The 24,219-nt window shown below is 45.8% G+C and overlaps 1 protein-coding gene across 2 annotated transcripts in view; it reads left to right on the forward strand.

The window, feature by feature from the left end:
- dop1b (DOP1 leucine zipper like protein B) overlaps positions 1–24,219 on the forward strand; it is a 30,714-nt gene that overhangs the window by 3,248 nt on the left and 3,247 nt on the right. The window contains exons 1-28 of one of the 2 annotated variants that reach the window (XM_030111585.1): positions 9,691–9,841; positions 12,359–12,536; positions 13,192–13,373; positions 13,465–13,635; positions 14,083–14,272; positions 14,357–14,455; positions 15,383–15,506; positions 15,612–15,721; positions 16,099–16,210; positions 16,287–16,407; positions 16,513–16,632; positions 17,189–17,297; positions 17,471–17,707; positions 17,792–18,072; positions 18,148–18,437; positions 18,528–18,799; positions 18,897–19,049; positions 19,204–19,304; positions 20,057–20,247; positions 20,353–21,949; positions 22,054–22,153; positions 22,236–22,427; positions 22,512–22,634; positions 22,709–22,843; positions 22,921–22,976; positions 23,057–23,161; positions 23,367–23,433; positions 23,544–23,703. In XM_030111585.1, coding sequence (XP_029967445.1) covers positions 12,399–12,536; positions 13,192–13,373; positions 13,465–13,635; positions 14,083–14,272; positions 14,357–14,455; positions 15,383–15,506; positions 15,612–15,721; positions 16,099–16,210; positions 16,287–16,407; positions 16,513–16,632; positions 17,189–17,297; positions 17,471–17,707; positions 17,792–18,072; positions 18,148–18,437; positions 18,528–18,799; positions 18,897–19,049; positions 19,204–19,304; positions 20,057–20,247; positions 20,353–21,949; positions 22,054–22,153; positions 22,236–22,427; positions 22,512–22,634; positions 22,709–22,843; positions 22,921–22,976; positions 23,057–23,161; positions 23,367–23,433; positions 23,544–23,703 — 5,536 coding nt within the window. In that variant the 5' untranslated portion in view covers positions 9,691–9,841; positions 12,359–12,398. Of the gene's footprint in view, positions 1–9,690; positions 9,842–12,358; positions 12,537–13,191; positions 13,374–13,464; positions 13,636–14,082; positions 14,273–14,356; positions 14,456–15,382; positions 15,507–15,611; positions 15,722–16,098; positions 16,211–16,286; positions 16,408–16,512; positions 16,633–17,188; positions 17,298–17,470; positions 17,708–17,791; positions 18,073–18,147; positions 18,438–18,527; positions 18,800–18,896; positions 19,050–19,203; positions 19,305–20,056; positions 20,248–20,352; positions 21,950–22,053; positions 22,154–22,235; positions 22,428–22,511; positions 22,635–22,708; positions 22,844–22,920; positions 22,977–23,056; positions 23,162–23,366; positions 23,434–23,543; positions 23,704–24,219 lie in introns of those variants that run through there. The other variant, XM_030111586.1, reaches the window with a different exon arrangement.

Consider the following 24,219-nt stretch of genomic DNA (forward strand, 5'->3'; position numbering starts at 1 on the left):
CTTCACGACAGCCTGAAGCATGACAGACACCTGTAAAAAAAGCAGCTACAAACCCCACACCAGTCCCTGTTGGTCCAGCGCACCGCTTCACTACAGTGAGAAATAAATAAACATGAAGATGCCCACACAGCAGACACACAGCAGGCCCAGGTTGAGGAATATTTTCACTCTTGGCGGTTCATACAACATTTCCACAATCGCTCTGGCTTCATCTTCCGCCAATTTGGGCTGAGTGCTTTTTGTTCCGTCTTCATATCCACAAAAGCAATCCATTAGACGCATGCACTGACTGGATCTCCCATCAGCACTCAAGTCTTTGTCTTCTCTGATCCTCTCCATCCCTCCTCTACTAAACTGTTCTGCTGGGGTGGTGGCTGGCGACGTTTCAGTACTTGGGGTCGCCGGGTTGTGGTCGGTGGACAGCACTAAAAGTCTGACATCCGCGCCGTCCGGGCACTTCTCTTTTTGTACAACTGGGGGGATTTCTTTATGAAAGCGACTGTCGCCATTATAATCATTCTTCTCTGTAAGGCGATACGCTTCATCTCTGTTCTTCAGGGGAACCTTTTCAATGTTGCGAAGGCCCCAGACCGTGGTAGTACGAACCTGGTCCTCATCCGGTGGAGGGGATTAGATTAGATTAGCCTTTATTTATCCCACGAAGGGAAAATTCACTTGTATACAGCAGCAAGAAGGGCAACAATTGTAGGCAGTGTTCCATAAAAAAAAATCCTATACCTCGTAAACAATATGCAACAGAATATAAAAATAAGAACGAACAGCGAACACTATATACACTATACACACTATATACACAATGTCATATTGCACATGAGGCTACAGACATGTATTGCACTAAAACAGGTCATATTTGACATTATTACTGCTAAAATGCCTGGTTTTTCCGACTGGGGTGCCATTTCACATTAATTACACTAAAGTGCCAGATTTTCAGACTGATTGGTTGTTGTAAAGTAGCCGGGATGAACGACCTGCGGTATCGCTCCTTCCTACACCGCGGGTGTAAAAGTCTGCTGCTGAAGGAGCTGCTCAGAGACCCCACAGTGTCGTGCAGGGGGTGAGAGGGGTTGTCCGTGATGGATATCAGTTTATTTACCATCCTCCTCTCCCCCACCTCCTCTACAGAGTCCAATGAACAGCTCAGGACAGAGCTCGCTCTCCTGATCAGTTTGTTTGAGTCTCCTCCTGTCTCTGACCGTGCTGCCCCCTCTCCAGCAGACCACGGTGTAGAAGATAGCAGAAGCTACCACGGAGTCATAAAAGGTTCTGAGGAGGGCGCTGTGCACTCCGAAGGACCTCGGCCTCCTCAGCAGATGGAGGCGACTCTGGCCCTTCGTGTACAGGGCATGGGTGTTGTCAGTCCAGTCCAGTTTTTTGTTAAGGTGAACACCCAGGAATTTGTAGTTGCCCACGACCTCGATGTCCACCCCCTGAATGTTCACCGGAGTGGGGTGTGGTGACTTCCTCCTGAAATCAATCACCATCTCCTTTGTCTTGCTGGCGTTCAAATGAAGCTGGTTTAGTTTACACCAGCTGACAAAGTCCTTGATGACCTCCCTGTACTCCTGGTCATTCCCCTCAGACGCAGGGGTCGCAGATGTTTCAGGAGGATTCTCTCCATGGTCTTCATCAGGTGAGAAGTCAGCACTACAGGCCTGAAGTGGTTGGGTTCCCTGGGGCGAGGAGTCTTCGGGACAGGGACCACACAAGAGGTCTTCCAGAGGGCCGGTACCTTCTCCAGTTCCAGGCTCAGGTTGAAGATGGAAAGGAAGCAAAATACATGCATGCAGGTGGCGACCAACAACTTTGGTGCACAGCACCACCTACAGTGTCTCTTGGTGAATGTACTTCAGTTTACTTCCAGATCACTGTATTCATTTCAGAGATCTGTAAAACCGCAACAACATGTATTTTGCGACACCGGGCTGTGGTGGAGGAGTGGCATGAGCAGACCATGAGGAAATATTGGTCAAACTAATGAGTTTTTGGACGATTAAAGCCGTTTTGGGAGCTGGCACCACGCATGCCCAATTGGCTAACAGTATATGTAGGTCTGCAGCTCGATTATGGATCTAACTTTCTCCCAGACCACTTTTCGGATCAGAAAACCCTTCTGAGTGAGTATATTGTTATACATCTTTCTATAAACAATGTGAAGACTGTTTAAACTGAACCTATCCTTAAAGTTGTTTTTTATTTTGTTTTTTTAATTGCTGTTTACACACTCCTTAAGAGAGCCATTTTGCACTTTAAAATGAAGCATTGTACCATATGCACACTATGCTGCTTGTTCTTGTTGAGTACAATACTTCAGTTGTTTTAATGATGTCTAAATATTTGTTTTATTTTATTATACAGGCATTATTTGAATAACTTAAAGGAATACTCCGAAGATTTTGGACCCACGCCCTATCCCTATCATTTACAGAGTTAGATAAGCTCATAAATACCTTTGTTATGTCCGTTTGTCCAGCCGCGGGCTCCCAGCTGTTAGCATCGTAGTTAGCTTAGCTCAACTACGGCAGGTGAAGAGGAGGCAGAGCCAGACTGAGAAAGTGGACAAAATACTCCTTCCAGTGGTCCAGGGGACGGCGTATTAGCACGTGAAGTAAATCTGAATGGTTATAAAGCATTTTAAAAGACGTGTTGTCTTTTCAATCCGTTAAAATAACATTTTGATCCACACAAACCTGCACATGCGCAGTGCTCCGCGGAAGGATATACCGGAGCACAGCAGTAGAAGCATAGACTCAGCCGCTGTGTGCCTGGTATATCCTTCCGCAGCGCACTATGCTTGTGCAGGTCTGTGTGTATCAAAACACTATTTTAAGGGATTGAAAAGAAAACACGTCTTTTAAAATGTTTTATAACCATTCGGATTTACTTTGCGTGCTAATACGCCGTCCCCTGGACCGCTGGAAGGAGGATTATGTCCACTTTCTCAGTCTGGCTCTGTCTCCTTGCCAACTGCCATAGTTGAGCTAAGCTAACTACGATGCTAACAGCTGTTAGCCAGGCACTGGACGAACGGACACAAAAAAGGTATTTATGAGCTTATCTCACTTTGTAATGATAGGGATAGGGCGTGGGTCCAAAATGTTCGGAGTATTCTTTTAAAGCACCAAACGCTTTTTTTTTCATTTTTAAAGTATGTTGCGTAAAGTTGAACAAAGTTGTTATAATTTTTTACTTTTCAATAAATATTTCTTATTTTAAGCTGGAGACCTGTAATATTTGTTTTCATTGTGTCATTTTTTGATGTAAATTGAGGGAGCAAAAGCAGTATCGGCCCCAAATATCGGCTCAAGAAAATCGGCAGTCCATAATTGGCCATCGGCTAAGAGTGATGGAAAAAAAAAAAATTGGTTTCGGCATCGGCCCTGAAAAATCCATATTGGTCGATCCCTAGTCTTTGGGTTTAACCTGCTCATGACCTTCTTCTCTAATCCGCTGAAGACAAAAGAACTCCAGCAATCCAACTGTAAAACTTCAAGAAACATTATGTGAGACATCAAAAATATTGCAAGAAATATTGTAAGGACAAAGACTCTGCAGGTAGCCTAACATTAACCGAATTAGCAAACAAGTCTGCAATTCATAATATACGCATAACGAACGCGCCTGCATTCAAAATCACAAAATATTTGAGGAAAATGCAAAAGACAGTCCAGTCAACCAATTTTGCAGTTTTGGCCAAGAATAAATATTAAGAAAAAGGCTCGCAAGGCATGACCTCATCCCATAAAGACATCCATTTAGATTGCAACCTTAAACACAATAATATATCTTAAAGTCTCATGTTGATATCACTGGCTACAGAGATAAAGCCACAAAACTGAGATTAAATAGGGGTTGAGGAGACACACACACACACACACACACACACACACACACACACACACACACAGAGGTTGGGTATGGCTATTCTTGTGGGGACCTTCCATTGACTCCCATTCATATCTAATCCCTAACCCTAACCCACACCAAAACAATGCCTGACCCTAAATAAATATTTTTGCACTTTTACTTTTTTCAGTAACAACAACATAGTTAAGAAAACACTGTTTCCCCTCATGGGGACCCAAAAGATGTCCCCACAAATTACATTGTGACTGGTTTTCCTATGGTTGTGGGGACATTTTGTCCCCACAACCATAGCATCCGGCTTAACTGTGCATTTCAGAGTTTATGTAACATTGAAACCTTGCTGTGGGTTTACGGTTCACTGGCTCTGGTGGCACCCCCTCCACACGCACACACACACACACACACAGCATAGAAATTCCCGGGTGCAGTTCTTGTCAGCCAGGCTTTGTATCTCCTCTGATTTCCTGACCCACCAGTCGTTCTTCAGTTTCCTGACTTCTCTCTGGACTTTAGATCTGACATTGTGGTATTGACTTCTTTTCTGTTTGTTTCTGTCGTCACTGCCAAACTCTGAAAGCTGAGCGCTTTGCATCCATCAGGGCTTTTATCTCTTCATCGTTGTCATCGAACCAATCTTCGCTGTGTCTTGCCAGCTTGCCCAGCTCGGTGCTGCATATCTTGGATATGGCCTCTCGAAGTTCAGTCCAGTTGTTATCCACAGATTCACAATTAATGCACCTGATCTCCTCTGCAATCTCCTTCTGGAATTTCTCCTTTACTTCAGGTTGGCTCAATCGACTAGTGTTATATGTGATTGGTTTTTTCTTACATGTATTCCGGTGTTTCCTCTGTATGTGGAAGTTTATCAGGGACATGATGAGTCGGAGGTCAGTCCAGCAAGCATCCGAGGATTCCATAGCGCGGGTGAGGCAAACGTCTACAGCATTCGCTTGTATTACAATAATGAAGTCTATGAGGTGCCAGTGGCCAGATCTTGGATGTCTCCATGATGTCTTCAGACGGTCTTTCTGTCTAAACATGGTGTTCGTGACGGTCAGATTGTGCTCGGCACATTTTGTCAGAAGCATCTCCCCGTTACTGTTTGCCTTTCCAGTCCCATTCTTACGGATAACTTTTTTTTCCACACAAGGTGTTCTTTCCCAACGCGGGCGTTGAAGTCTCCCAGCAATACGAGTTTATTCCTCTGAGGGACTTGCGAGAGAAGAACGTCGAGGTCTGAGTAAAATACTTACTTGTCATGCTGGTCAGCAAGGAGGGTAGGAGCATATGCAGAGATGGTAAAATGGTAAAATGGTAAATGGACTACACTTATATAGCGCTTTTTCATCTGCAGATGAGAGTCGCTTTCTTGTTGTTACTTAGGTTCAGCTGTAAGGTCATTAAGCGCTCATTAACGCCAACCGGCAGATGGTCTAGGTTCCTCATTATCTCGGTCTTGATGGCAAATCCCACACCATAGATCCTTTTTGATGCAGTAGGTAGATTCGCAAGAATGGCTTGAACTGAAGTAAGTGAAGTTATATTTGTAACTTTTGGTCAGCCTCCTTCCTCGCTCTTTCAGTAGCGCTCGAGTAACCTTTAAGTCTCTTTTGCCTGGTGGGGTCTGTGGTGGAGGTGTGGCAGTGCCAGAAGCCGGTCTTTTCTTACTTTCTGAAAGATCCATCCTCAATACTGCTCAGTTGTTGCTCGCTAAACATCTGGCGGAGTAATAGCGGACAAAACGAAAGCTAAGCAAGTCAGGCCAGCAGGAGCGCGCATTACGTCACATCCTCTCAAATTCTCCCCAAGAAATACAAATTGCCGGACCGGCACTGCAACTTTCAAGTGACAATTTAGCCCTGTTAGCTTTACTTGCAATGAATATATCAGGGCACATTCTACACATCATTGAATATTTGTAACATATATATGGTGGAAAATAAGTACTTTTAATGTTTTAAACTCCTTAATGCACCTTTAAGAAAGGCAACACTTGCTCTGATCCAATTATCTCTAAAAGGGGAGGAGGCACTGCTTTGCTCTTTTGTTTGCTGTTAAAGGTGCTGTAGGCAGGATTTTTCTAGTCAATGCTAATTTTTCTGTGTTTTCCTTAGATTAAATGTTAGAGTATCCATTGATAATCCTTTAGGAGTGTAGTATAATTGCACTACCGCGAGGGCGCAGCGTTTCCATCTGTCTCTGTTCTGAACTGAAAAGGAATCTCGACAGCTCCAGGTATCTTTGACCAATCAGAAGAGCCCATGAGGCTCTAACCGTGATTGGTCGAGGGGCGTTCGTCGCACGTTCTTGTGGGAGGGGCTTAACTTGCGTAAGGGCGTGATGTCAGAGAAAACAGGACAGGATTGGCTGTGCTGGGTTTCAAATCGCCATCTTAGATGGGTCAAATCGCCATCTTGCTTAGGTAACCCTAAGCAAGATGGCTAGGAATCCTGCCTACAGCACCTTTAAAACACTGAGTCTTGGTTGCAGGTGAAGCCAGCTGATGCCTTCACGTTGGAGCCCTGCGGTTCACACGCTCCCCTCACGGCACTTCTTCTCAACACAGCCTCAGCCTCGTTGCCTCATGTCAGCATTTGGTACATGTCATGCCATGTACCAAACGCTATGTAGATCCACCAGAAGCCACTGCTGCTTTGTCTCCAAGCCCTCCAATCTGCATATGAAGAAAAACAACAAAATCAGGGTGTACAATAAAACATGATCTCAACAACACAAAATCACCAGGAAATTAAAGAAACACACGTCTCAGCCGTTCAAGAGAGCATCCTGCCGACAACGCCAAGGTTGTGGCAACGACGTGTAGGGTTATTTATTGAAGATGTATTGATGATCCCGACAACACCATCCTGAGAATTTCACCCAGGGAATTATTTAATGCAAAAGGCACTCTGGTCCGTTGCTCGGAAGAACGGCTTGAGACATGGTTTGAAATTTAAAAATACAGATTTTATTAGCAAGATGGTTTAAAAATAACATCCACACATTAAAACTCAATCAGGGGAAAGGGGAAGGTATAGTACTCTGGCTGAGGCCGAGTGGATGGGCCCAGGTTTGTGCAGGGGAGGAACCTTCCAAAAGAAAATAAATCATTCTAAATCACCCAACCCGTGGCACACACACACACACACACACACACACACACACACACTCTAAGAAATATTCCCACCACCAGAAACACACAAACGAGATGGAGGGATGCCACCACCAGGTCACCAGAGCCCCAGTTTACGTCCAGCCTTCACACGGCCTGCACAAGGCAACTGGGGATTTGGCTCTGTGTTGTGGCTGCGGTGCAGGCTGATGGCATTATACAGGTTGGAGATGGTGGGAAGACAGCTGCAGACAAAACAGCAGTGACTCCGCAAGCCGATCACAGCGGCACCTGAGACTGCAGCAGATACACAGATGCACGCTCATGGAAGAGGGAGGGAGAGAGGACTCCAGCCACCAACATACTGCAGCTGAGTAAAGAAGCAAAACCTCAGAGTGGAGCACGGAGTTGCACACAAGCAGTTGCCCTCTCAGCCACGCAGCCTCTGACGCAGAAGTGACATGCCAAAGCCAGCAGAGAAAGGATGATTGGTGGGAGGAGGGCTGCTTTTATACTGGGCCACCTTATTAGGTGGTCAATCAGCAGTACCCTGCACAGGGCACACAGAGCAGACACGTCATTGCTGCTACATAGCGAATTTTTTACCGGTCTCCTGTGAGCAAGCGCCTCCATGGAGCCATGGTAACTGATGCTTCACAAAAAAAAAAAAACAAGAAAAAGAAAAGGAAAAAGGGCTCACCTGAAGAGAAACGGTGCCCTTCAAAATAAAGGCATCTGCAGTTGGGACCCAACAAGAGAGTCTGTAGAAAACCCACAGGGATAACATGTAAACTCCTTGCAGGAAGAGGCCCCAAGCCATTAATTTAACTGAGGATTGTCTCACTGTGAGGCTCACCGCCACAGTGCCTTACCATCTATTTTAACCCTGCACTTCATTCTCAGCCTGATTCCATAACCACAAGTGTAAGCTTTTCAAATCATTTGTGAGCAAATCCCCTGACTTAAAAATAATTACGAATCTGTTGGCACATGTTAAAAATATCCAAAAAATCTTCTGGACTTGAAGTGATGAAGATGAAAGTGAGTAATTACGATCTGATAAATAATTGTTTGTGATACTTGCCTTGCTGGGGTGAAAAATGCATGATGTGACTTGTGTGCATTTGGTATGAGCGGAAACAGCCACACTGAGCCATGCTGAAATTGTTTTTCCCAGTTTGACTGTTACTATGGGTTAAATGGAGTAAAATGATAGTTACAGGGATTTATGACACTGTAACTTCATTTTTAGAGGGACATCAGTGTAAATCAAGTCTTGTCTCATAAAGCAATATACAGTATAACAGGAGAGTTGCAGTCGCTCTCGATTCTTCGTTTTCACAAATGTTCCATGGAGTGTGGAATCATATATATAAAAGAAATTTTAACTCAAGAAGTTGGTTTCGTGTTTTATTCACGATAAATAAATCAACACCTGGATAAATAAATATAAAAGAAATAATAAAATAAAACAATAAAATAAATACCATAAATCAAATAAAATTAACAGCAGACTTTGTTACACCATATCATTCTTGTGTCGCACAGATATACATTTTAAAATAAAAAAAAGTCTTTAAAAATCTATTTGTACAGCTTGAGAGGTTTTTTTGTCATATTTTGTGACTGGCAGCAGAGACGCGGATATCTTTTGGTACTGTGCTCCACCTGTAGGTAAATATTTGGAACTGCATGTTGAATGCATGGTAGAAATTAGACCTTTGCAAAAAAATAGTTTGAATTTTAATTTAATTTTAATTTCATTGTTCTGAATTAAGCTTTTTTGAAGAGAGCTATGGCAATGATTATTTCGAATTATTCCACGTAACTGAAAAAGAATGACAAATCTTATGTACTGACACATTTTAAGTTGTAACAATACATTCAAAATATTAAAATATTCAGTGAAAATACAGATCAAAGGTAATGTCAATAACAAAAAGAAATGAGCCTCTTTTTTTTGGGGGGGTGTCACAATTTATGGCGTAAAGAAGGTGTCAATCAAGTATTGTTTAAAATATGCCTGCAAAAAAAAAAAAAAAAAAAAAAAAAATATATATATATATATATATATATATATATATATATATATATATATATATATATATATATATATATATATATATTATATATATATATATATATATATATATATTTTTTTTTTTTTTTTTTCTGTTGCTGTTAGCTTTATTTTTTCCTATTCGCTCTGATTCTTTCACCCCAAAGAGAGCTAATAAAAAGCCAAAATATGCACAAATGTTCGATTTGGAAACTGTTTTGGCTCAGTGAGACCAATATAAAGACAACTAGTACTGTATTTAATTGTTAATAAAAAGCCAGTGCGATCTTATTAGAGTGCTGCTGGCCTGTGAAAGCATCTAACAGTGAGGTGAGAGGTTTGTAAACACTGCACATCCTGGAAGATACCAACACCCGGGGGGGGGGGGATGTCAGAGAGCAGTAATTATTCTCTATCTTATCCCTGCACGAGAAAAAAAGGTTTTTTTTTCTCCTTTAGCATTCCTAAAAATGACATTTTCCGTGTTTACTCAGAGATGACAATTACAAAACAAATACTACAATGCCGTTCAAGAATCTTCCCACCCCCGTCCTCTGTCCACCAGGAAGTGAGCCGTGCCTCCGCGGCAGATCAGCTGAGTTTGAGGATCCCGCCCCGTTTTGGACACCAGTGTCGGTACTGCGGGGACGTTTGTCTCCGTACACGCTCGTTCAAATTTCTTTGGCAAAGAGGAGGATGCGCCGTCAGAACCAGACTGTTCCTGTCTATTCGAGTCGGACTGGTTTTACTCGTGTGCGGCTCGACGCATCCTGCGCTTGCTGGTGAGTCACTGATGCACCTGATAGCTAGCAGATTGTGTTTGTGACGGGGCCGTTTTGTTTGAAATACACTGCATTGCTATCACCAGATCATCGATACGATTTAATTGCGTTTATATATCACGGTTTCTTTTCTCTTTGTTCAAAAAAGAAAAGAAAAAACGCATAAAATTGCTGCACGCAGGCGTATATGACTGCTGTAAAGCATCCTAGTCGTTGAGGCAGCGCTGTTGTCATCCAGTCTGAGCTCTGAGCTCGTGCTGTTACATAACAACAATCAGCAGCCGGCTGTACTCATGCTACAGTGGACTCACGGGCCAAAAGCTGCTGTCAGCCAGCTCTGATCTGGCCACGACCCATACTGCTGCATCCACCGTGCACCCTCATTCAATCTGGTGGTGGTGTTAATCAGGTGACTCAGCCCACTGTGTGTGTGTGTGTGTGTGTGTGTGTGTGTGTGTGTGTGTGTGTGTGTGTGGGGACATCCTGTAGTGTAATGGTATACTGTGCCTCACCGTCGCCTGCCGAAATGCATGCTTTTTTTTTTTTATCTCACCTTCAGTTTTACTGATGCATTCAGAGAGGAAGTGAGAATGTACACTTTGTTCTGCCAGAACAACATGATTTGGTGTAAACCTGCCACTTATCACTAAACAGACTATATTTCCTTCATGTTTATACACACAGAAGATGAGTAAATACGCTAAAAAGAAAATAGATTCTGCATAGAATGGCATTTGCTTATCCTAAAATCAGTTGTTGCATTTTAGATTTGAATGTTTCACTTCTCATATTATTCTTCTTCTCATATTTGTAGAGACACAGCACACTCGAAATTCAGCTCCGAGAAGTGGCGGGATTGTGGCCAGGTTTTTAATATTTTAGTCACAAGTGTATCATGTGCCTAAATATGTGTGGGTGACCTGAAGAGAAGGAAATTGCACTTCAGTGTGTGTGTGTATAGAGGTTAATTTCTCTGTGCTTCCTGAATAAAACTTATACATTTATCATAAATGAAAATTTATGATAATAACAAACCAGCCTGCCTGGCTACATTTATCCATGTTGCACCCTTCATTCATCCGCCTTCTACCCCAAAAACCTCTTTTTACAGGGTTGTAGGCTTCTCAAGCTGATCCCAGATGACAAAGAACACAAATATCAACCAAAAATACTACATGAGCTATTTACACGCGTAACAGTGCTGATTTACTTAATAATTTGGATTTGTAGGTCCAACCAACACTTTCCTGAGTAGATATTGTATTTATTTTCTCTAAAGCTTTAGAACAAATCTTCTGATGGCTTTCACAAAGTAACTCATCATAAACAAACACTGTCCTTAGCTTTTATATGTCTCCAGCTGTATGTGTTCACATCTTAGGATGGTGCTGGGTAAGTTGATTGACTTTTTCACTGTATTGTAAATTAGAGGATGCAGGGATGTCACCAAATGTTTTACAGCAAAAGCGAACAAAGGCTAAATTACTTTAACTTGGTTAAAAGGCTCAAAACAAGCCAGGGTTCATCACAAAAAAATAAAAAAAGAATTACAAAACCTTGGAGACCTTAGATTGATCAAGATTTGTTCACCGTGGAGCAAGAAGTACTATCTTGGATTACACCATACCATTTTTCGTCAGTCATGCCAAATGTAGCTCAACTAATTTCATTCTTTCTAAGTGTATTCTCCTGGTTCAGGTGAGCCGGGCTTCTTTGGTGGTGATAGAGAGGTAGAGGACAGAGTGGTGGTAAATAAACAAATCATTCCAAAGCTTCAGTCATCGGCGTATAGTTCACTGGATTTTTAAAGATGTTTATTGTCTGATGCTGTTAAGCGATCATGTTTTTGTCAGTCGGTGCATTGTTCCCCTGCTCCTGCAGTGTCACCACGCGCACGTGTTGTTGGCCTTGTCCTCGGTAGTAAAGCCTTCTCGGCTGAGCCGTGGGGAGTCCAGATGTCGGTGCGTCTCTAATCCTGGCTCCCGGCTCCCCCGCCCATGTTTTTGTTCAACTGTATTCAAATGTGCTACATGAGCACTTAAGGCTGTTTGGAATACATGAAAACAAGAAAGCTATACTCTCCAGGTCACGCATTGATCAGACGGGGAGGTTCTTTCTTATGTTCACAACCGAAGGAAGTACATATAAATACATTTGTCTCAGTGTCTACATTTAAGATAAGATTTGGGCATCTTGGTGCTTTACTTGCAGGTTAAATGTTTTCTTTTTCATAACTCAACCATGCAAAGCTTTCATCTTTTTGATATTATGGCTCTCTTTACTACTCTGTTCAATTTGACAAACAAAGATCTGCCATGGAAGGAAGACGTTTGTCTCTGTTGTCTCACGACTTGCATCTGCCAGTGACCAGAGACAAGTGGCTGATTGTGTTTAGGACAAAATCTCTTCAGAGGCTGAGAGATATCCAGAAGTTTTCAGACAAGCTGCTATTTATACTCACTCATATTGTCTTTCCTCAAAGTCAGTTGTTTGTCTCAACTTTCCTTTCCCCTCTAGACCCGCCGTGTTGATGATGCTGGGATTAGACTAACACATCATGGATCCTGAGGAGTTGGAGCTGCAGAATGACTACCGCTACCGCAACTATGCGTCGGTCATTGAAAAGGCGCTGCGAAACTTTGAATCCTCGAGCGAGTGGGCAGATCTCATCTCCTCCCTGGGAAAGCTCAACAAGGTACAGTGTGATACTGAGACAGACTCTGTCTGGGTTGTTTTCTCTAATCAGATTGTGCAACATTCAACCTGTCTATTATTTATGTGACCTTTCTTTCTTTTCTGATGCTGATCATGGCGGAGGCATCGTCTTCGCAGCTGCTTTGTCATTTCATGAAGTTCTTGTGTTTTATTGCGACACTCCCTCTGCACTCACCGGATGGTTTATTGTGCACAGTCAGAGAGCCGCTGTTATCTGCTGTTTGCAGGGCGGATGTTGACCCTGAGCGGTGTGCCGTGCTGATGCACACAAACCTACTTTAAAGAATGTGAAGAGGGAATCGAATTGGAAAATCTTGAAATGAAATGATCCTATTATCCATTTTGAAAACCGCTTTATTGAGAGAAAGTTTGCAGGAAGCTGTAGCCAGTCACCTGATAATGGATGAAAGGCACTTTACAGATTAATTGATCACAGAGCCAACGCAGAGGGGCAAACAGTCACATGCTCAGATGTAGAGGCCATTTAAAGCCAACGATTGTAACAAGTGTACGAACCCACTGCACCACCGGTGAAAGACGACACCACGCAGAAAAACCTCTTCCTGTAGTGGAAATTGTCGGATTTTGAGTTTAGTCATCGGTTAAAGGCCGACACTCTTCTCTCTGTCTATCAGGCCCTGCAGAGTAACCTGCGTTACTCGCTGCTGCCCAAGCGGCTGATCATCGGGAAGCGTCTGGCTCAGTGCCTGCACCCGGCGCTGCCCAGCGGCGTGCATCTCAAAGCCCTGGAGACCTACGAGGTCATCTTCAAGATCATTGGAACAAAATGGCTTGCCAAAGATCTGTTTATCTACAGGTAAAGAAGCTTTTTTTTTTTTTTTTTTACTGCTTCAAGGAAAATGCAGTCTTTTTATGGTGTGTGCTTAATGTGTGTGTTTGTGTTTTAGCTCGGGGTTGTTCCCGCTGTTGGGCCACGCGGCCATGGCAGTAAAGCCTGTGCTGCTGACACTGTACGAGCGTTACTATCTCCCACTGCAGAGGGCTTTACTGCCCAGTCTGCAGGCCTTCATAACCGGCCTCCTTCCAGGCCTGGAGGAGGGACTGGAGGTTTATGACAGGTGAGCTGAAACAGAGAATCTTTCAAAGTTTCAGTATTTATTTATTTTATTTTATTATTTTTTTCAGTATTATTTTATTTACACCCATATGTGCCATTCTGGTGTTTTCTCATGTCATGAAATTCCTTAAACCAATTGCAGTAGAGCAAAGCCTGTCACGCTCTGACAGGTTATCTCTGCTGAAGTGGACAGTAAACATGCTGATTAGTATCTATTCAGGATCTGTCCACTTGCTGCCTCTGTAGACCGGAGCCAGTGTCATGAAGTAATCAGGAAATTCTGAAATCTGTGACTCAGGTTTGACCGACATTGTGTTTGGCAAAGGTACAGAGTCCCAGGATCGCACACTGCCTTCCGTTCTGTGGAACAATGGATAACTGGGTCTGTTTGGTTTGAGATTGGAGGTTACTCATTATTATCTCCTCTTCCTCCTCTCCCGCCCTGCAGGACCGACGCTCTGCTGGTCAAGCTGTCCCTGCTGGTGGGGCAGCAGGTCTTCTACGGCGCCCTGTGGGGCAGCATGCTGGTGACGCCCATGGTGCGGCTGCCTGCCACCGTGTACATCGTCACGCATTTTGACCGCATGGCGCCGCTGAGTCAGCAGACGCACATGCTCGGCTACGACCACCGCGTGGTGGTGAGTGTCTCGTAGTCTGTAGTCCCGGCGCGCATTTGCAACGTCGACAATGCGTCAATTCTCAGTCATCTTGTCCGTTTGTAGGTGAAGTCAGTCTGTCTTTCGCTGCAAGATGCAAATGTCCTGGTGCAGAGAAACACTCTGGAAATCCTGCTCTACTTTTTCCCCTTCGCCTCATGCTTGGTAGGTTCCCACATGGTTACCGTTCACTCTGGATGATGTCTTCTGCTGCTTGTGACTCAAATGAGGTGTTTCTGCACTTCTTATTATCTGATCAAGTATCCCTCATGTTTATGTTCAGCTAACATTTTCTTTGTAATTTAGCTTTAATAATTATTATTAGGCTTTGGTAGATAAACAGACAGACATGCGGATTTTATTGATGGTGTGTGGGAAGTTGTTGCAGCAGCATAGAGAACAGACATATTGCAGTGAACACACATATTTAGTAATAACAGTAGTTACTATATAATGCCAATGAGGAAAAGGAAGGTATAAAAGAGAAGGGTGCAATGGAAATATTAAGAATGTAAAGTAATATTGTAAATAAAAAAAATGTATAAATATCAGTAAATTAAATCAATACTGAAGATAATATCTTAATATTAGTGTGTAGAAAAAAGCAAAATATTGGGACATTGTTATAATTCAGCAGTGATGTAAACAAAGCATGTAAACATACGATTTATTATTATTTGCACTGTTTTTTGCAGTATTGGTCAGCTCTGAACTTGTTTGATGCATTGACATTTTTCTTTCACTTCTGTTTGAGTCATTCAGGCAATCTAGGATAAAATAAATCCTCATGACCCAGTAAATTCATCAAATTACAGCCTGCTGCACATTAATTTGAAACATTAAATGTTATCTTAACTGACACAAACGATCGGTTTGGGTCATTTGAGGAGAAGAACTGATAAAACATCCACAGATGTTTATTACAGCTACTGGTAACGAGCCATACAACATGTTTTATACTGTAAGAGTCATGAAAATATGCCTAAATATGTTGCATTTTTACAATATCTGTCAGAAGTCAGAGTTTGAAAATAAAGTGATTCATATATTCTTTAGTTTACTTCTCCACTGAACTTTTTTCTCCCCTGTTAGAACCCAGCAGAGCCGTCTATTGCTCTGAATGCCGAGGACATGACCACAGTGGTGTCTGCAGCCTCGCTGACGCTGCTCCGGAGAGACATGTCTCTAAATCGCCGCCTCTACGCCTGGCTCCTAGGTCGGGACCTCTCCACCACGCCGCACTGACAAATCACACCTGTGACCATCTCAGCATTCCAGTGACGAGCTCACCGGTCTGTCTTCGTATCTCTTGTGTTCTCAGGTACCGACATCAAGGGAGGAATGGTGGCGCCACATCCCAAACTCTCCGCCACCACGGAGGAACACATGGCCTTCTACTTCAGCACTTACTCCCAAGATTTTCTTGTGATGGTAGCTATCGTTTTCTCACTTATTTGCAAATATAAAGTATTATTTTATTTGATCAATGGTGCCTAACTCATTTATTAAAACACTTTCTTGTGGCAAGAAATAAGGGATGCTGGAATATTCTGTCCAAAAACCCCTTCAGATGATTTCAATCCCTCTGTTTCTTCCTCAAAAAACCACATTCCAAATGGAATAAAATTAAAAAAATCTTAAAACTGTTTTCTGTTTCAGTCAATGCTGAGAATTGAATTGAAAACAACAACCAAACCTACTTCCCCACCTGTTTGCCAATGGAAAACTTCATATGTTGCTTTAGATCACGTTGTTTGAGTATTGCACTGACAGTGTTTGTCCCCATCTGTGTGCGTTTCTCTCCTCAGGCTCTGATTAACATCTTCAAACTCAGATATGCAGATTGTGCCCCAGAGAATGTGAGCGGTTACCTCCGGCCGTTCCGCATCGTCATCAGCCTGCTGGATAAACCGGAGATCGGTGAGAAGACAAACACTCGGTCAGATGCCTTTGTTTTTGTTTTTCCCTGTTTTGTACTAACAGTACGTCTGATTAGGTCCAGTTGTGTTGAACAATGTGATGCTGGAGGTGGTTCGAGCTTTTTACAGCTACTGCCGAAAGATACTGGACGAAGAAACCACCAACAGCTCGGGTCTGTCAGGCAACCAGCTGGCAAGGTGAGGGCGAGAAGTCCGACAACCGTCCACCGATAGACCCACACACTGACAGATTAGCTGTCAGCAACCTGAATCTGGAAACAAACGATGTTTTTTCTCGAACAGTAAAATCAAAGAGAGTAAGAACGCGTCGGAGATCATCAAGACGATGAATATGCTCGTGAGCTCCACCAACAGCGAATACCTCTGGGAGTACATGACCCGGCGCTTCTGCTCGGCTCTCAGGTGGGACAAACATGCACAGAATCTGTGTTCATAACTGAAACTTTTACACTTGCTGTTACAGGGGTGTAGTGAGCGAGTCCAGGTTGGACCAGGAGGCCTTTGTGAGGACTGTGTTCTCTGCTTTCCTCCCACACCACAAAAACATGCTTGTGTTTGGTCTCTTTTGGTATGGTGCCTTTTCCCTGAGCTGTGATCAGCTCCAGCATCCCGTGACCCTGAATTGAATAAATCAGTATGGAACATGGATTCATGGACATGATAATCCCTAAAACTGCCAAGTGTTTGAAAGCTGCGTCTCCAAAAATACAATGAAAAATGTAGTTAAACCAGCAAAACTTACCTGTACTTGAGACTTATACCACATATCCAAGAATCCTGAAAGATTCTTCATTCTTTTGCTGAATGTTTCCAGTGATATTCCAGTTTTTGAAGATTTACCTACATAATGCGTTACTGTAAGAAAAGCTCCACATCAAAAGAATGAATCCTCAGGCCGTTTGTGTCATTATTGGCTTGACAGCAACACTAAGGTCAGTTTCTCTGTTTTCGCCTCCAGCGATAAAGATGATCCGCCGACGCCTCCTGAGCAGGACCGCAGCCATCCTGCTCCCACCGTCTCTGAGATGTCAATCCTCATCATTTTCCTGCTTGATGTCCTTCCTCTGGTGAACAACACTCATTAATTCACGCATGCTGAATTTAATAGTAAAAAAAAAAGAAAAGAAAAAAATGGAACTTGACTGATACAAGTACTATCCTGCCTCCTGTTCTTTTTCTCACTCGTACGTACGTCTTCAGAAATGTTTGGATTAGCATGTTTGTGTTTGATTCCCCACAGGAGCTCCATGCCGACATCCAGTCCCACTTCCTCCCTGAGATGCTGGGCACCATGCTACGAACCCTGCGCAGCCACATGCACGCCGTCGGCCTGGAGGATGTCACCCAGGGGCTGCGGGCGTGCTTCAAGCTCCTGAGTAAGATCCAGATGCCCGTGGCCTACATGGACGTGGATGCTGGGGCACAGAGCGAGGAGATGGAGTCTCAGTCACAGGAGGAAGAAAGCACACAGACTCAGGTTTGCCGAGTTGCAGGCTTCCGTTATTCACTTCCTTTTTGCCTCTCTTTGCCTCATCATATGAATTCTCGTCCTCACTTTTAGGATGTAGAAACCGAAAAGGAGAAAGATGGTCATGACAACGGAGAACTGAACCAGGAAGACGGGGTCGAGCCCGTAAATGGCGTTTACCCGACGCTCAGGTCTGAAGACAGCGGGCTGGGCATTAGTGCTTCACCGTCAGAGCAGCACCTGCTGCCCGGAGTGAGAACAGGAACCGAGGAAAATGGAGTCTGCAAGGAGGGTGAAGCCGTGTGGAGAAGGGGGGGCAGCATAGACACCATGAGCCAGCATTTACAGGACATCCTCGCCTTCATCACCACCCGGTAAACGTCTGAACCTGCAGGAGATGTCGTGTAAAGGCTGCTCGGTTATTAACACTGCCTTCTGGGTGTTTTCAGACACCTGTTGGTGCAGGTGGAGGATGTCAGAGGACTGGATGAGCAGCCCCACCCGGACCGGACTCCCCCGCCCTCAGCAGCGCACGCCGAGAAGAGGAAGGAGCGCGGGCATTCAGGCGGTCTGGACTGGGCTGCTGGGTACATGCCCAGGGGAAGGGCGGAGATCTCTGAGGCCTGTCGGCAAGCCTTCGTCGCCTCTTGCCACCTGATGCTGGAGTGCACCACTTTTCCCATCTACCTGAGCGAAGAGGAGACCCTGGCTCTCCACACTGACATGTTCAGCCATACAGGTGATGCATGGATGGATGAATTATCACGGATGTCTTTTCCGTTCTTACCCACAAATGAGTGATTTTAAATCTTGTTTTTTCTTTCCATAGGCGGTCAGACGGAGACGCTTCCCGTGTGGCTGAGGTCCCTGATGACCCTCTGCTGCCTGTCCAGAGACTACAGCATCCAGCACACGGCAGTGGCCACTCTGCTGGAACTCATCAACCACTCCCAGTCCTTGGCTCTGGTCATCAAGGACAAGCAGAGACGCTACCAGAGCTCCGACTACAACCCCCTGAGCGGCCGGCTCCAGATGGTCACAGTGCCGCCCATCTTCCCCACGGTGCTGCGTCTGATCGAGGAGGGCACTGATTTCTACCAGGTGAGGAGGCGATCGAAACGACGGCATTCATGGGACTCCAAAGCGTTGTACAGATACAGAATTCAAGGCGTCGATGTTCTGTTTCGGTGTAACCCAGAGGGTGTCCCAGGTTTTGTGGAGTCAGCTGGACACAGAGCGGAGAGAGCAGCACATTTCCTGCGTGGAGCTCTTTTACCGGCTGCACTGTTTGGCACCGTCAGCATCCATCTGCGAAGGCATCATCTGCCAGGCGCTGCTGCACAGAGACAAAGTATGTGCTCCAAAACGCGCACGCCAAAACACAGTTGGTCCTTTTCTCAGTGTTTTCTAGGCGTGTTAGTTTGACGAGCACACAGAAACAGCTGATGGATCGCCGGATAAGTTGAGCAAATAAGCTAAAGGTTTGGATGTTTGTTCTCCTTTAGGCAGTCAGGCTGGAAGCTCTGCACCGCTTCACGGTGCTGTGGCACCTGACCCGGGAGATCCAGACCAGCAGGACTCTGTCCCTCAGTCGCTCCTTTGACAGGTCAGTACAGAGTTGTGGTGTTCAGATGAGACGGATGTCGGATTGAGTCTTTATTAATGATCCCATCGTGCACATTGTCTGATTAACTAAGTTGTTTCCATGTTGGAAATGACTGTCAGTGGTTCTCAGCATGGGATTAATGTGTTACCCATGATGCATCAGCTTGATTGTGAGATTGTTAATATGATACTGCAGCTCCAGTAGTGAACTATTTTCAGTTATCGTCCTTAATAATGAGAATAATAAGTTTAAGGCAGACTCACATGGATCACCTGTGAGAACTGTATTTTTGAGTGAGTTTGCATTTCAAGACAAACATTCACTCTGTACTTATGTAAAGCAAAGTAAACTAAGATGCTAAATTCTTAACAAACATGAGAACCATCAGGGTGGATGACGGTGTTAATGGGGCGTGGCTTCAGCCAGACAACCCCTCTCTGGTACGAACACCGTCTCTTATTTTAGCCCCAGTGACAAATAAATTTGAGCTCTTTTCATCGTGATTAATGCAGCTCGGCCAGCAGACTGAACACGTAAAACATAAAATAAATGTCTTTGAAAAACCTAACTTGAATAAAGCTTCCAACTCTTGTGCAACATTGAGGCAAATCGGAAAATCCATGGTGCATTCCCCTTTTTTCAACGATGATCGTGTAGAATTTGATCTTGACTTACTTTGCCGTTTTCTTTGCCCCACTTGAAAAAGTGTATTTAAAATGTGTTTTTCTTTCTTTGTGAACGGTGCCCGTCAGGTCCCTGTGTGTGGTGGTGGACAGTCTGAGCTGCACCGACAGCTCCATCAGCGCCGCCGCTCAGTGCTGGCTGAGTCGGGCGCTGTCCCTGAACGACGTGATCCGGATCCTGGAGCCCATCCTGCTGCTGCTGCTGCATCCGGCCACGCAGCGCTGCTCCATTCAGAGCCTCAAGCAAAACCTCACCTCCGGTAACTCTGTTGGTCCACGTGTGTCGCCTTTCTGTAAATCCAGATTCTTTCTGGATAAAACTTGTTAGATTTCTTCTTACGTCCACCCGTTTGATGCTTTATTAGGTGATTTGAAGATTCCTAATAGCAGGAGTCGAAGTTCTTCCAAGACCGCCGCGGACACCCTGGCAACAGAAGTCACCACCTTGAACATCTCGGACGTGGTGGACCGGGAAGCTCTGTGGGCGGAGCTAAACAGCTCCCCGGAGCCGCCAAAGCCGCAAGACACTTTGGTGGCATCAAGGAGCGAGAGCGAGGAGACGGAGGAAGAGGAGCGTAATGAGGACGAGGAGGAGGAGGAGGAGGAGGAGGAGGCGGAGAGTGAACACACCGAGTCCGCCGACACCAGCGGCGCCCAAGTCTCCACCGAAAACTCCAGCTCGGGCTCCGCTCCTTCCCACAGCATGGAGGAGGGCGCCGTGGTCAACGGGCTGCGGCGGGCCGAGTCGGAGCACACGCAGGCATCGGACTCGCTGTCCAGCGAGGACGAGGAGGATCTGGAGCTGGAGGCCATCGCCAGGTCCCGCCAGCTGAAGCAGGAGCGCGAGAAGCGAGAGGCCATCAACTCCCTGTTCCGCCACGTGCTGCTGTACCCCGTGGCGGGCGGCTGGCGCTACCTGCTGCAGGGCCTGGCGCTGCTCGACAGCCTGCTGAAGAGGACGGAGAGCCCCCTGGTGGACGCGCTCACCTCCACCTCCTTAGACACCAGCTCCGCCGCCCACCTGAACCTGGTCTCCAACCTCCTGCAGCGCCACCAGCAGGCCCAGGAGGGCAGCAGCTTCTACGGCAGCCTGCTGTCTCCCTCCTCCACCCCCTCCTCGCCGCCGTCCCTGCTCATCGAGCTGCTGGTGTCCCTGTGCCTGCGGCTCCTGCGCTCTCATTACCCGTCTTACCTCAGCCTGAGTCCGCTCGACCTGCAGGGCAACAGGGAGGTCCAGGTGAAGAGCGTGGAGGTGCTGACTCGGATGGCCAACCAGCTTTGCTTCCTGGCACGAGGACAGGAAGGCAGCAAGGACTACCTGGAGTCCTGCAGCAGGCTGCTGTCCGGTTGTAAAGTGCAGCAGTATGCCCTGCTCACTCTCTGTGCGTCGATGTACGTGAGCCAGAGGGGGGCGGAGAAGGGAGCGTCGAAAGACGTGGAGCTTCCCGACGAGGAGGGGGGCCCGTCCGAGGAGAGCCTGGTGAACGTCGGGACGGGCGGCGGCCAGGAGCAGTACGCCTTACAGATGGAGCTGCTCAAGCTGCTGCAGGCGCTCATCGTCCTGGAGTACCACGTGTGGCCGGGCGGAGCGGCGGCGGCGGCGGGGCCGGGCGGTGCTCCCGGCCAGGCCGGCGACTCCCGCGACGCCTCGCCCGCCAGCACGCCTCTGGCCCGGGAGTGGCAGACGGCGGTCCACTTCCAGCAGTCCATCAAGGCGGCGCAGTACGTCCAGAGCCACCCCATCACCGCCCAGGGCATGTTCGTGTCGGCCGCCGCCAGAGCGCTGCAGCCTCAGTACGGTTATGCCATGCACCCCCACTGGGTGTCGCTGCTGTGCTCCTCGCTGCCCTACCTGGGGCGCTCTTTAGGCATCATCGTGTCTCCACTCATCAATCAGATCTGCAAAAACTTAGACGAACTCGTCAAGCTTTACGAACATGATGGAGGAAAGACCAACCAGAGGTATATGAGAACACTTTCAGAACCTGTAACTGTCACAATCAAAAATCAAGTACACAGGTGTGCGTGTACTTTCAATAAAATCTGTTTTTCTCGTTTTCTTTCAGCCTAAGTGGCAGGAAGGAAAACATTGCCCCAGACTACCCTCTGACTCTGCTGGAAGGCCTCACCACCATCACACACTTTTGTCTTCTAGACAACAAGAGAGTAAGAAATGAGGCGGACTAACAGCACATTTGTTATATTTTTTCCTAATTTAATATTTTCTTTCCCCTCCTCCCTCCTTCAGTCCCTCGTTGCCTGCGACCCCGTCGACGTCCGCAACGCTCGCAACGCCGTACTGGAAGCCCTGCCACACATGCTGAGCAGCATGGCGCTGCTGTGGGGCGTGATCCTGAGAGAAGACCTTCAGAAGCGAGCGTCGGACTCCGCCCAGAGCGGCAGACACACTTCAACATCCGTCTATTTCAAAAACTCAAGGGTATGTGTCTCCAAAGTCCGCTCGTTTTATCCGTTATGTTCTATCCGTAACAGCACTGTGATCTCTTTACGTCTGTATGTTTAGACACTGCGACAGCGAATACTGGAATTCCTGCTCCCTTTAACTAAACTCTACGGCGTTCAGCTGATGGCCTCGCTCGGTGTCGTATGGAGCAACAGAAAGGGAAAGAGGAGACATAGAAACAAAGTAAGAATTGTTCTAAAGATTAAGCCATCGGTTCCGGATTGCCTATACCATCTTCAGCCTCCGTCCTTCTTTAGGTTTTACCAGTGACCAGCGAGCCTCGTCTCACCATTGTGGAGCTGGTCAAGTCTCTGAACACTTTGCACACGGACACCATCCTCTATCTGGTCAAAGAGGTGGTGAAAAAACCGCACCAGCTGAAAGGAGAACAGGTACGTAAACATAAATCCGTTCTCATCTTGTATTCCCGTAACTTCTTTGCTTAATTGTTTGCGCGTGTCTCCATCAGAAGTCCACCCTGGTCGATGTTCCCATGCTGCAGTTCAGTTATGCCTACACCCAGAGGTAGGCGCAAAAATGAAACGTGTCGGATTAACCGAGGGCAATCTGCATGTGTGAACTGAAACTCGTGGATTTGTTTACAGCATTTCAGCTCAAGCTCTGCAGGAAAACGTTGCTCCTCTGCTTCTCCTGCTGCGAGAGTCCGTGCAGCTCAACCTTGCCCCGCCTGGACACTTTCTGCTGCTGGGGTCAGTTCTCACCGTCTTTACCGTCACGTCTCTGTTTTCTACCGTAAATGTTTTTCTCAGTTCCTATTTTGCTGCAGAAAACTTCCCCAATTCATGTACATACTCTAATTAAAGTTCCTTACACCCTGTTTGTGTTTTCCCACACATAATTGTCTGGCAAGTCTGAAAAACAGTCGTATTTAAATTTTAAAATCTTGTCTTGCAGAATCTTGAATGACTTTGTCAACAGACTTCCCAACCTGGACAATAAGAAGGATGCCAGAGATCTGCAGGTGGGATGGGAAATGGCTGCTTTTTGCAGTTGTCAAACCGTCTTGATGAATATAGAAATAGTAGCATCTTGATAATAATGATCAATGTGTTTATTGTGACGATCCTGCAGGAGGTGACTCAGCGGATCCTGGAGGCGGTGGGCGGGATCGCCGGGTCGTCTCTGGAGCAGACCAGCTGGCTCAGCCGCAGCCTGGAGGTCAAAGTTCAGCCTCAGGTGTGCCCGGAGGCCGACGAGCCGGACGACGCCGACGTGGACGGAGAACTCTGCGGTAACTTTTTACATTTTGGACGATATTCTCCATATTTTTCCCCTCAGCTGCTGTTCTTGACCAGAGGTGGAAAAGGCTTTCCAGTCTTTGTGACCGGCTCCTTTAATTAGAATCAAATAGAACAGAATATAAATACTTTAACAATCCCAGAGGGAAACTTTTTAAAGTGAAACTCCTGTTCCCATGGCAACCGCTTCTGTAGTCCTGAAACGTACCGTTCAGTGAAAGGCCGCGACTTTCTTTCACCTTTTTTTTTTTTAATCAGTTGTGACCTCCCAGTAGATACTTGTCTCTGTTTCCAGGCAAACCTAATTGACCTACACTGTTCTGTCAAACTTAAAACGGTTTTTGTCAGAGCTAAAATGTGACAGATCAGATCGATCACCTCAAAAGTGTGTGTGTGTGTTGTGCTGCAGGGATTTAAAGGTGACGTTGGTAGCCACGTTTTATAAGATCTAGTTTTTCTGTAGAACAAGGCACGACATAAAAAGATGGTTGAAGTTCTGAGCACTAAAC

The sequence above is a fragment of the Salarias fasciatus genome, chromosome 16, assembly GCF_902148845.1.
Source record: "Salarias fasciatus chromosome 16, fSalaFa1.1, whole genome shotgun sequence".
NCBI lineage: Eukaryota > Metazoa > Chordata > Actinopteri > Blenniiformes > Blenniidae > Salarias > Salarias fasciatus.